Raw genomic sequence first — 13,703 nt, 5'->3', positions numbered from 1 at the left:
TTGTCCCTAGTGTGTGTAGGATAGTGTTAATGTGTGGGGATCGCTGGGCGGCACGGACTCGGTGGGCCGAAGGGCCTGTTTCCGCGCTGTATCTCTAAACTAAACTAAACTAAGTAGACAGAGTGAGAAAGGGGTTGTTTGATGTACACGCCTTCATTGGTCGGGGCATTGAGTATAAGGGTCAGGAAGCCATGTTGCAGTTTTGTATGACTTTGGAGTATTGTGTACAGTTCTGGCCGCCCCATTACAGGAAGGATGTGAAGGTTTTGGAGAGAGTGCAGAAGAGGTTACCAGATTAATGCCTGGTTTAGAAGATATTAGCCACGTGAAATTGAACAAACTTGGATTATTTTCTGTAGAATGTCGGAGGATAAGGGGAGACCTGATAAAAATATATAAAATGATGTGAGGCATGGGGCGGGTAGATAGACAGAACCTTTTTCCCCATGGTAGAAATGTCAAAAAATAGAGGGCATAGCTTTAAGGTGAGTGGGCCAAAGTTTAAAGGAGGTATGTTGGGCAAGTTTCTAGCACAGAGAATGGTAGGTACCTGGAACACACTGCCATGGGTGGTGGTGGAGGCAGATACTCTAGTGGTGGTTAAGAGGCTTTTAGATATGCCTGTTCCTGTGCTGCACTGTTCTATGCTCTCTGTTTAACTATACTAATGTTTTCCTCAGCATTTTAATATATCTAATTGGGGTTGAGTGGTTTCCTGCCACACTTACACCTCACCCGAGACCGTCCTGATCTGATGCAATCAAATGTCAAGACTGGTAATTAACAAAAGCTTATCAGAGCAATTTGAGAAACCGTAGAAGATTGGGGGCCGACCATTGGCTGTTTTCTGTTCTGTTTCTCAGGTACATTTGCCTGAGTCAGGGTGAAATGCCCACCAACGGTTAGCATCTGCTGATTTTGTTAAAATTCACTTTGTCGATGTGGTTCAGTTTGTGCTAGACCGTGTCAGAATCTAGAGGACTGTAGTGGAAACATAGAAATTAGCTGCAGGAGTAGGCCATTTGGCCCTTCGAACCAGCACTGCCAGTCAATATGATCATGGCTGATCATCCACAATCAGTACCCCGTTCTTGCTTTTCCCCCCATATCCCTTGATTCCGTTAACCCTAAGAGCTCTATCTAACTCTTTCTTGAAAACATCCAATGAATTGACCTCCACTGCCTTCTGTGGCAGAGAATTCCACAGAGTCACAACTCCCTGGGTGAAAAGGTTTTGCCTCATCTCAGTCCTAAATGACCTACCCCTTATTCTTAGATTGTGACCCCAGGTTCTGGACTCCTCCAACATGGGGCATGGATAAGGTAGATGGCGGGGAACTTCTTCCACTGGTGGAAGGTTCAACAACGAGGGGACATAGATACAGGGTAAGGGGAGGGAGGTTTCAGGGGGATGTGAGAAAGAACGTTTTCACCCAGAGGGTGGTTGGAGTCTGGAACTCACTGCCTGGGGTGGTGGTGGAGTCGGGAACACTCACAACGTTTAAGAGGCATTTGGATGGGCACTTGAAATGCTACAACATTCAGGGCTACGGTCCAAATGCGGGAAAATGGGATTAAAATTAGACTGTGTTTGGTAACGGGTGGCACGGACACGATGGGCCAAAGGGCCTCTTTCTGTGCTGTAGGACTCTATGACTATGACTCTATGGGAACATTTTTCCTACATCTAGCCTGTCCAAGATTTTTTTGTTTCTATGAGTTCCCCTCTCATCCTTCTAAATTCCAGTGAATATAAGGCCAGTCGATCCATTCTTTCATCATGTCAGTCCTGCCATCCTGGGAATTAACCTGGTGAACCTACGCTACACTCCCTCTATAGCAAGAATGTCCTTCCTCAAACTGCACATATTACTCCAGGACCAGAGGTCATAGCCTCAGAATTAAAGGGCGCTCTTTTAGAAAGGAGGTGAGGAGGAACTTCTTTAGTCAGAGGTACTTAATCTGTGGAACTCATTGCCACAGAGGGCTGTGGAGGCCATCGGTGGATTTTTTTGTAAGGCAGAGATGGACAAATTCTTGATTAGAACCGGTGCCAAGGGTTTATGGGGAGGCAGGAGAATGGGGTGGAGGGGGAGAGTTAGGTCAGCTATGATTGAATGGTGGAATAGACTCAATGGGCCGAATGGCCTAATTCTACTCCTATAACTTGTGAGCTCTACCAGCTGCGCCACTGGGAGACCCTGGGTGAACCATGTAGGTGTGGCTGGGTTGAATTGGATGTTCCTGGGCTTCTCTGGCTGATTCCCCCCGAGTTTTGTGTTGGGTTGGAAGTTGGCTCTGATGCAGGGCCCTTTAAGTTGTGCAATGGTCGGCAACACCCCCAGTGAGTCATCTGACGTTGGGTTTCCGAGCACAGTTAATATTTCCGCGCTTCCAGCGGCTCTCGCAGCCAGTTTCCCAGCGCCCGGGTAGCACACTCTGTCCACGGCCCTCCTGCCCGGAGTGAAATGATCTCCCAACGCCTTCTGTACCTGTTCCTGATGGCGCTGCCCGGGGTCGCTGCTCGACAGGTGAGTGAGTGTCTTCTCCACAGAGGTTGACAAGAGATTCTTGAAGTAGAGGTTCCAGGTACAAGCAAGGAATTGGAGAAGGTGGAAGCCGACTATTAGAGGAGGTGGAGTGGAGTGGAGTGGAGAGTAACGGGGAATTGCAGAGAACATGTTAATAAACAGCCGAGAGAGAGAGAAAACAAATTAAATAATTAAACTTTCCTCCCAACTCTGGGTGACCGAGAGCGGAATCCGTTTCTTTTTTTAAAATTTTTTAATTTAATTTTTAACAAAGCACATACATTGTAATAACATAAATGGCTCCTACATGCATGTTACAACTCATAGCACCCAATGATACCTACATTATAAATTCAATTGTACATGTATTGCTCTGTATTATCTCCCCACCCACAACCCCCCCTCCCCACCACCCCCCAGTTAGAAAAAAGAGGAAAGAGAGGAAAAAGAAAGAAAGAAAGAAAGAAAGAAAGAAAGAAAGAAAGAAGGAAACCTGGAGTCAAGAAGGAAACACTTCCGGCTAATTTCTTATTAATTTCTTATTAAGGGTATCAAAGCAATCCTGAATTTATATATTTCCAATTCTTAATCCTAGTTTTAAAGTGAATGGGTTCCAAACTTTCAAACAGAAATCATATCTATTTCTCAGATTATAAGTAGCTTTCAGTTTCTGATTCGGTTCAGGAGAGCCCTTTGAAAATGTTTATTTAAAAACCCCATATGGTTGGATTGAATGATCCTCAAAAGTAGGGAATCGGTCAGAGGCAGAGACTCAAGACGAACGTCAGGGGGTTGAAGGAAGGAAGGGCTGAGACCAGATCTGCCTTTACGTACAGGATATTGCAGCAAAGAATGTTTTCAACATAATTGGTCACTGAGAGCCAAACTGTACTGTTAGCCGGGATCTGCACTGTGTCATTAACACAGTACTTCCCACTGGACCAAAGTGCTGGAGTCGGGCTGTCTGACCCGCGATAGTTCCTCCAGCACTTTGTGTTTTACTCCAGATCCCAGCATCTGCAGTTTCTCGTGTTGCCAATACCGTACTGTATACACAAAGTGTTTCGTGTTCAGGACCTGGTGTAATACACTTTGTGTGGTACACTAACCTGTACACTGTGTTGTACCCGTGTGTGGTACACTCTCCTGTACACTGTGTTGTACCCGTGTGTGGTACACTCTCCTGTACACTGTGTTGTACCAGTGTGTGGTACACTCTCCTGTACACTGTTGTACCCTTGTGTGGTACACTCTCCTGTACACTGTGTTGTACCAGTGTGTGGTACACTCTCCTGTACACTGTTGTACCCTTGTGTGGTACACTTTCCTGTACACTGTGTGGTACCCGTGTGTGGTACACTCTCCTGTACACTGTGTTGTACCCGTGTGTGGTACACTAACCTGTACACTGTGTTGTACCCGTGTGTGGTACACTCTCCTGTACACTGTGTTGTACCCGTGTGTGGAATACCATTCTGTGTAGTTCACTGTGTGGTACACCATCCTGTACACGGTGTAGGAAAGAACTGCAGATGCTGGTTTAAATCGAAGGTAGACAGACACAAAATGCTGGAGTAACTCAGCGGGACAGGCAGGATCTCTGGAGGGAATGAATGGGTGACATTTCGGGTCGAGACCCTTCTTCAGACCAATGTCAGGTGAGGGGGCAGGACAAAGATAGAATGTAGTCGAAGACAGTAAGACTAGTGGGAGAACTGGGAAGAGGGAGGGGATGGAGAGGAAAGCAAGGGCTATCTGAAGTTAGCGAAGTCAATGTTCATACCGCTGGGGTGTAAACTACCCAAGCGAAATATGAGGTGCTGTTCCTCCAATTTGCGTTGGGTCTCACTCTGACAATGGAGGAGGCCCAGGACAGAAAGGTCAGATTGGGAATGGGAGGGGGAGTTGAAGTGCTGAGCCACCGGGAGATCAGGTAGGTTAAAGCAGACTGAGCGGAGGTGTTCAGCGAAACGATCGCCGAGCCTGCGCTTGGTCTCGCCAATGTACAGGAGTTGACACTAGGAACCGCGGATACAGTAGATGAGGTTGGAGAAGGTGCAAATGAACCTCTGCCTCACCTGGAAAGACTGTTTGGGCCCTTGGATGGAGTCGAGGGGGAGATAAAGGGACAACTCGTCCCTTCCCTCCCAAACCACCCCCTCCCCAGGTACTTTCCCTGCAACCGCAGGAGATGCAACACCTGTCCCTTTTACCTCCCCCCTCGACTCCATCCAAGAACCCCGACAGTCTTTCCAGGTGAGGCAGAGGTTCACTTGCACCCAGTGGCTCAGCACTTCAACTCCCCCTCCTATTCCCAGTCTGACCTTTCAGTCCTGGGCCTCCTCTATTGTCAGAGTGAGGCCCAGCGCAAATTGGAGGAACAGCACCTCATATTTCGCTTGGGTAGTTTACACCCCAGGGGTATGAACATTGAGCCCTTGCCTTCAGCCCTTGCTTTCTCTTTCCATCCCCTCCCCTTCCCAGTTCTCCCACTTGTCTTACTGTCTCCAACTACATTCTATCTCTGTCCCGCCCTCTCCCCTGACATCAGTCTGAAGAAGGGACTCGACCAGAAACGTCACCCATTCCTTCTCCTCAGAGATGCTGCCTGTCCCGCTGAATTACTCCAGCATTTTGTGTCCATCCTGTACACTGTGGTTTGCATGGTCCTGTACACTGTGTGTGCATGGTCGTGTACACTGTGTTGTGTGTACACTGTGTTGTGTGTGCATGGTCCTGTACACTATTTGTGTTGTACCTTATCCTGTATACACTGCATACTATCCTGTATACTTTTTTCTCCTCTTCCAATGGCTTTATTCAATAATTGCATATTACAGTGCACCAGAAGGTACAAAAATTGTTCAATAGTCGCATTGCATGAAGCAATCATTATAATACAATAGTGGCATCTTTATCTCCAATGCACTCGACTGCCCGCGGCGACCAGTGTTCACGGAAGGCCTTTAGGGTCCCCGTGGACACCGCGTGTTCCCTCTTCAGGGACACGCGAGCACGGACACAGGCCTGGAAGCGGGGCAGGCTGCCGACTCTGGTGTGACCCGCTGCCTGGACCCGCAAATGGCCATCTTGGCCAGGAGCAGACCGACAGGGAGATCCCATCTTGGCCAGGCCCAGGAGCAGACCGACAGGGAGATCCCACTCTCCCGATCGACCCTCCCCACTCCCTGCTTTGTGCCCAAATAGCAGAATCGTGGGACTAAAATGCAACCAAAACTTGAGGAGCAGCCCCTTCAGATAAATGTACAGGGGCTGCAGCCTCTCACACTCCATATCCACGTGGAACACGTGTACTGTGTTGGACACTGGCGTGTACACTGTTTGCACTCTGTACTGTCCCGTACACTGCTTGTGTTGTGCCTTTTCCTTTACACTGTTTGCACTTTATCCTGTTCTGTCCACTGTTTGATCTGTACCTTGTTGTATCTGTGCTGTGCCTGTCCTGTACCCTGTCCTCTACACTACCTGTCTGTGCTGTGACCAATCCCATATAGTATTACTTCTGTATCCTATCTTCTACACCAAAGGTGGCAGTTCTTGATCTGTACACCATTTGCCCTGTATCTTGTGTAAGCTGTCTGCTGCATTGCTGTTCCCCCCCCACTGTCCACGCTGTACCTTGTCCCTAAGGAAAGGTTAGAACCAGATCAAGTTTTTGCTTCAGTGAATTCTAAAATTAAAAACGTCTTAATCTTAACCCGTAAAAGGGACCACATCACCCCGATTCTGGCCTCTCTCCACTGGCTCCCAGTACAGTACAGAATCAACTTCAAGCTCCTCCTATTCACATACAAAACCCTAAACGGGCTTGCCCCCCCATATCAAAAATCTTTCTAACCCACCACTCTATCTCCAGGTCACTCAGGTCGGCCGACTTGGGGCTACTCACTATCCCGCGGTCTAGGCTTAAGCTCAGGGGTGACTGCGTTTTGCCGTTACCGCTCCTAGACTGTGGAACAGCATCCCTCTCCCCATCAGAACTGCCCCCTCCATCGACTCCTTTAAGTCCAGGCTCAAAACCTATTTCTACTCCCTAGCGTTTGAGGCCCTCTGAGGGGGCGCTGTGAACTGTTTATGTATGTGCTGTTATGTCTGTGTGCCATTGTATGTTCGGTCTTAGTACCTGAACTGATGTACAGCACTCTGGTCAACCTGGGTTGTTTTTAAATGTGCTGTACAAATAAAATTGACTTGACTTGACTTGACTTGACTTGACTATCCCGGGTACAACAACCAGTCGGCTGCTTGCTGGTTTTATTTGACATTTATTCTGAGTGTGAGTTTCACCAGCAAGGCTAGCACTTACTTTTAATCACTAATTCTTCTTTGGATGGTGGTGTTGAACTACCATCCTGATGTGTGTAGGAAGGTAACACCAGATGCTGGTTTAATCCAAAGATAGGCACGAAATGCTGGAGTAACTGAAGGATCTGAGAAGGGTCTCGACCCAAAAGGTCACTCATTCATTCTATCCAGAGATGCTGCCTGACCTGCTGAGTTACTCCAGCATTTTGTGTCTATCTACCATCCAGATCTGTTACAGTCCTACAGTAGCACACCCTGTCCAACAGTAGCTACAGCATGCTGGAGTTATATTACATTTCTGGACCTGTGTCATATTAAAGTGTATTAGTGGAGATATCTGGTGTTTAGTTGTGCCAGACATCACTCGTGCTGGCTGGTACTGTTCTGTAAGAAGCCTCCAGATGTGAAAATGGTCTCTGTCCAGGTTCGCAGCCGATCGTCTCCATGCCTTCCAGACCCGAGTGGGAGTGAATGAGAACAGAATATTGAAGGATATTTTCAGACACACTGCACCACACTGGAATTTTCCGTATGCAAATATTCTCTGTGGTTATATTGATACAGTGTGAAATGGCCCAAAAGAGCTGGCCTTGTTCATGACACCCACATTCTGTAAGAAAAGGGCTTCTATTTATAGAGCTGCCACGGCTTACCTTGGTGATTTATCTGCACCAGACTATGTCTGTAAGCTGCTTCCTCAACCAGCTTGCAGCAAAAGGGGGAAAACATCCTTGATTCCTCTTCTACATCCTTGGCCAATGAGAACTAATTGGAAATCTGGATCAGCACAAAATTGGATAGTGGTTCACAGTTGAATATCTTAATCACTCTCTCTGTACTGTGGTACTGGGAGCAGCTTCACTGCCTTGTCCTCCAGCAAGCATCACCCTCTTCAGGGGAGGAGGAGCGTGAAGCCTTGTGCTGGACATTGAGGTGGCTTGTGGACATCCCTCAAACAAGGGAAGAGATATCACCCCAGTCGGGGCCACATGAGTGGTAAGGTGGTTTTGTGCATAGGCAGGTGATAACACTACTGAGTATGACACGATTGAATGTATAGCCACTATTAATGTATGAAGAGATTTTGCACGGTTATTGTTTTGTATATATTTATTAGTTTTGAATAAAGTTTATATTTGACTTTTTTTTAAAAGCCTACACCCTCAGGGTAAGAAAGGAGGTGAACTCTCATGGAATCAGCACCTCCACAAGGTGGAGTTAGCAGCTCTCTGCAATCCCACCTGCTGTTGATAGATGCATAATCTTTAATGTTGTGTAGTTCCCATGAAACGCCATTGATTCAAAATATTTTGTTACAAATATTGCTTGACCTGACCTTCTTATACATTTCCAGCATCTGTATTTCTCTTGTTTATTTTGAGAAAATATAACGGTTTAAGACGGAATTACCTGGGGGAGGATTCTGAAAAAATGGTTTATGATTTATTACATAGCTGATTACCCGATGACATTTGAAGATAGAGAGTCATAGAGACATACAGCGTGGAAACAGGCACTTCAGACCAACTTGCCCACACCGGCCAACACGTCCCATTTACCCTAGTCCCACCTGCCTGCGTTTGGCCCATACCCTTCTAAACCTGTCCTATAAATGTACCTGTCCTATCAATGTACCTGTCCAAATGTTTCTTTAGTGTTGCGGTAGTACTTGCCTCAACTGCGTCCTCGGGCAATTCGTTCCATACACCCACCATCCTGGGTGTGAAAATGTTACCCCTCAGGTTCGTATTAATTCTACCCCCCCCCAATCATTGCACATGATTCCTGTCTGGTTGAATACCATATTTACAGAGGATGGTGGGTGTATGGAACGAATGGTCAGAGGAAGTAACACGTTAGTCAGTTTTGATTTGGAATTAAATTACTGCACTGGTGGGAACTGGACACACATTAGTGTAATATCAGCTGCACCCAGGATTGTGGAAGGATGTTTAACCAAGCGGTCGGAACTGGGGAATGTTCTGCTCAGACTCTTGCTGTTGGATTTGACAGGCATTTCTATCCTTGTGGAAACCACATAGAGGGACAGCACTGCATTACAAGAAGGAAATTGGTGATGCATTTTGATCTCTCATGTTCTGACCTGCCTTGTGAGTCACTGCGGCGCCCTCTCGGAGCCTCTTCGCTCTGTGCTACATTTCCTGTTTACTAGTGCTGGGAATTTTTCCAAGCTCAATGTTTAGCTGTGATCTGCCAGCCGATTTATGTCCATTAATGATCCAGCCCTTGCTTTCAGACTCTTGCTTATTTGCACCAGGTCTCTGCTCAGAGTTCCTTAACAGCAAAGAGCGGTTCTTGGATTTATTTTTGCGTTTTCCTTTCTCCAGCTGTACAAAACATTTTCAAACAGATCGGCAATGACCTCCCCTTGACCCGTACACCAGTTAGAGTCGAATCTTTGAGGGCAAGGAGGAGAATCTCTCATTTTTCTCATTCTCCCTGCCTCTGTGTGTCTCTCCCTTTATCTGTCTCTTTGTTTTTGTTCTGCGCCTCTCTCTTTATTCTAACTCTCTCTCTCTCACTCTCTCTCTCTCTCTCTCTCTCTCTCTCTCTCTCTCTCTCTCTCTCTCTCTCTCTCTCTCTCTCTCTCTCTCTCTCTCTCTCTCTCTCTCTCTCTCTCTCTCTCTCTCTCTCTCTCTCTCTCTCTCTCTCTCTCTCTCTCTCTCTCTCTCTCTCTCTCTCTCTCTCTCTCTCTCTCTCTCTCTCTCTCTCTCTCTCTCTCTCTCTCTCTCTCTCTCTCTCTCTCTCTCTCTCTCTCTCTCTCTCTCTCTCTCTCTTCCTTTCTTTTTGCCTGTGTGTGTGTGTGTGTATTTTATCTGCCAACTTGGACGTAAATGTAAATGGGTTAGTTAGTGAGTTTGCAGATTACACCAAAATTGGCAGAGTTGTAGACTGTGAGGAAGGCTCTCAATTAATCCAGCCAGATATACATCAGTTACAGATAACAGTGGAAAAATGGCAGATGGATTTCATCCCAGCAAGTGTGAAGTTGGCATGTTGAGAGGCCAAATGTAAGAGGACAATATTCAGTTAATGGCAAGACTCTTAAAAATATTGATGTACACAGGGGTAGACACAAAAGCTGGAATAACTCAACGGGTCAGGCAGCATCTCTGGAAAAAACTGAATAGGTGACATCTGGATTGATCCTTTTTCAGAGATGTACAGAGAGGTCTTGGGGTCCAAGTCCATTGCTTCCTGAAAATGTGCCTTCAGTTGGGGCATTGAGCATATGTGGGGTCAGGAAGTCTTGATGCATCTTTATAAAACTTTGGTTCGACCAGGATTGAAGTATTTTGTGCGGTTCTGGTTGTCCCATTACAGGAAGGATGTGGAGACCTCGAAGTGGGTGCAGAAAGGTTTACCAGAATACTATCTGGACTAGAGGACATTAGCTAAATGGAGAGGTTGGGCAAACTTGGATTATTTTCTTTGGAACATTAGAGGTTGAAGGGCGACCTGTTAAAAGTATAGAAAATTATCAGCAGCATTGATAGTGTAGACAGTCAGAACCTTTTCGTCAGGGTGGAAATGTCAAAGACGGGCATAGCTTTAAGGCGAGAGAGAGGCAAAGTTTAAAGGAGATGTGCAGGGCAAGTTATTTTACACAGAAGGTGGTGAGTACCTGGAACATCCTACCAGGTGTGGTGGTGGAGGTAGATACAGAATTTATCTGAAAAAGTAAATAAATAAACTCAATACTGTTTTCAATTCCTGGTCCTTAACACATGTGCAGGTGACAGGGCTTTGCATTACGGAAAATCATGACGTGTTCTCCAGAGATGCTGTCTGACCCGCTGAGGTACTCCAACACTCTTTTGTCATTTTTGTAAGAGATTTTATACATTTTCATCCAAATGTTTCTGCTCCTCAAAAGTCTCTTTCCATTGGTGCAGCGGTAAGTTTGCTGCCTTACAGCGCCAGAGACTGACTAGGGTCAGGGCCGTTTTTACAGCATTATGGGCCCCTGGGCAAAGCAGTGTACTGGGGCCCCTACCGTTACTCTCCCCCACCCCCCTTTCCCTACCAGCCCCCCCCTGTCGTGCCGGCGAAAAGCACTTACCGAAAAGCACTTAGCGAAAAGCACTTGGCGATGGACTTAGGGTGCTACATTGTTGCGAAAAGCACTTACAGATCGCTGTGAGAAGCACTTAGTGACCGAAACTGTTGCGAAAAAAGCACTTATTGAACCTACATTTTTAAAGTAGTATTTATTTATTGCAAGTCACTTAACATACACAGATCAGCATGGGGCCCCTATGCTCGTGGGCCCCCGGGCAAGTGCCCATCAGGCCCATGCGTTAAGACGGCCCTGACTAGGGTTTGATCCTGACTACAAGTGCTGTCTGTATGGAGTTTACACCTTCCCCCTGTGACTGCGTGGGTTTTCTCCAGGTGCTCCGGTTTCCTCCCACATTCCAAAGACGTGCTGGTGTGCATGATGCTAGAGTGTAGCTTCTGTACAATTGTCCCTAGCGTATAGGATACAACTAGCATGTGGGTGACTGCTGGTCGGTGCTAACGGTGGGCCAAAGGGTCTGTTTCCATGTTGTATCTCTAAAACCTAAAATTACGAATGTATGCTTGGATCTAAAGTAGATGATCTGCTTCCTAATGTTGAATTCCATTTGCTGTAGGTTTTCCTTCCCTCGCCACTTGTCTGTAACTTCTGCTACCATTGACACAATGTTATGTCTCATAATTTATCTTTGGAGTTAAACAATTCCTTCATCCAAAGCACGACGGAAGTCTTCTCTCCTTTGGAGTTGACAATGACATGTTTTCATCCCTGTTACGAAGTATCCAAATAGGCCAATTTGGGACTCATTGACTCAATCACGGGTGGGAAAAGGGGTGCTTAACAGATGGCCAAGGGTTAGGTTGTGAAATGGTGTACCGACTTATCCTTGCAGGGCTGCTTTGAGCTCCGGATGCGAGGATTCGAGGTTCTCGATGCCATTCTGCGGGCTTCTTTTCCATGTTGAGTGGTTCTTGAGTTTAGTTTATTGTCACGTGTACCCACTGGTTAGTGGGGGATGTTACACTTTGTCAGGGACGTAATGACAAGATCTTTGAATTGTTCCCTCTGTTCACTTGGTCATCTCCAGTTTGGAATGAAGTGTCTGATATGGGAGCTGGGACCGCAGCTATTTACAATATACATCAATGACTTGGATGAAGGGATTAAAAGTACCATTAGCAAATTTGCCGATGATGCAAAGCTAGGTGGCAGTGTGAACTGTGAGGAAGATGCTATGAGGTTGCAGGGTGACTTGGACAGGTTGTGTGAGTGGGCGGATGCATGGCAGATGCAGTTTAATGTAGATAAGTGTGAGGTTATCCACTTTGGTGATAAGAATAGGAAGGCAGAGTATTATTTGAATGGTGTCAAGTTAGGAAAAGGGGACGTACAACGTGATCTGGGTGTCTTAGTGATTCAGTCACTGAAAGGAAGCATGCAGGTACAGCAGGCAGTGAAGAAAGCCAATGGAATGTTGGCCTTCATAACATGAGGAGTGGAGTATAGGAGCAAGAGGTCCTTCTGCAGTTGTACAGGGCCCTGGTGAGACCGCACCTGGAGTACTGTGTGCAGTTTTGGTCTCCAAATTTGAGGAAGGATATTCTTGCCATTGAGGGCGTGCAGCGTAGGTTTACTAGGTTAATTCCCGGAATGGCGGGACTGTCATATGTTGAAAGACTGGAGCGACTAGGTTTGTATACACTGGAATTTAGAAGGATGAGAGGGGATCTTATCGAAACGTATAAGATTATTAAGGGGTTGGACATGTTAGAGGCAGGAAACATGTTCCCAATGTTGGGAGTCCAGAACCAGGGGTCACAGTTTAAGAATAAGGGGTAGGCCATTTAGAACAGAGATGAGGAAAAACTTTTTTAGTCAGAGAGTTGTGAATCTGTGGAATTCTCTGAATACATTCAAGAGAGAGCTAGATAGAGCTCTTAAGGATAGCGGAGTCAGGGGGTATGGGGAGAAAGCAGGAACGGGGTACTGATTGAGAATGATCAGCCATGATCACATTGAATGGCGGTGCTTGCTCGAAGGGCCAAATGGCCTACTCCTGCACCTATTGTCTATTTTCTATTGTCTAGTATGGTCCTGGTTGTGCCCATTGGAGTAAAAGGCACATCCTCTTCATTGAATAAGTCAAGTGATTTGGAGCTCAGCATCTGAACTTGTGCATTTGCAAATATGAAATGCTTACCACAGCTTGATAGTTGAATATGAGGTGCTTTTAAAAAAATTGGTTTGGAGGCAAGAAATGTTGAATAATTTCCTATTTGTTCTGCAGATCTGCTTGACTCTGGTGTTGAGCTTATTGGAAGCAGTAGTTTCTTTGTGACGGTATCTCTAAAAAGTTTAACAATTAGATTTTCAAAGTTTGAATTTTTAATATTACAAAAAGATGACTAAAGGTTTTAAAATAAAATGTATTAATTAAATTAGACAGCCAGGTCCTTAAATGGCTTGTGTAGGTAGAGAAGAACTGCAGATGCTGGTTTAAACCAAAAACAAACACAAAAGGCTGCAGTAACTCAGCGGGTCAGGCAGCATCTCTGGAGGAAAGGAGCTGGTGACATTTTGGGTCGATACCCTTCTTAAGCAGCTTATGAGACGATGATCAGCCAAAGGCACCAATTGGTAACAAGGATCGATATGCATACCTGCACCATTTTGTCAACAGAAAAAGCAGTGATTGAAGATAAAGTGTAGCATTATGGCAAGAAAGATTAATAAAATATATTGGGGCAATACTGAACATGTGTCCAAGTTGAGATTGTTAAGATAATTGTTTACTTGGAGATGAA

At 46.0% G+C, this 13,703-nt stretch overlaps 1 protein-coding gene across 1 annotated transcript in view; it reads left to right on the top strand.

The window, feature by feature from the left end:
• The first annotated feature begins 2,401 nt into the window (after nt 1-2,401).
• Nucleotides 2,402-13,703, top strand: part of tnfrsf1b (tumor necrosis factor receptor superfamily, member 1B) — a 29,326-nt gene continuing 18,024 nt past the window's right edge. The window contains exon 1 of the mRNA XM_078425148.1: nt 2,402-2,531. Coding sequence (XP_078281274.1) covers nt 2,469-2,531 — 63 coding nt within the window. The 5' untranslated portion in view covers nt 2,402-2,468. The remainder of the gene's footprint in view (nt 2,532-13,703) is intronic.

This window comes from Rhinoraja longicauda, chromosome 30 (assembly GCF_053455715.1).
Source record: "Rhinoraja longicauda isolate Sanriku21f chromosome 30, sRhiLon1.1, whole genome shotgun sequence".
NCBI classification, from domain to species: domain Eukaryota; kingdom Metazoa; phylum Chordata; class Chondrichthyes; order Rajiformes; family Arhynchobatidae; genus Rhinoraja; species Rhinoraja longicauda.
The sequence above is the reverse complement of the archived record's forward strand: the minus strand, read 5'-3'. Positions and strand labels throughout refer to the sequence as shown.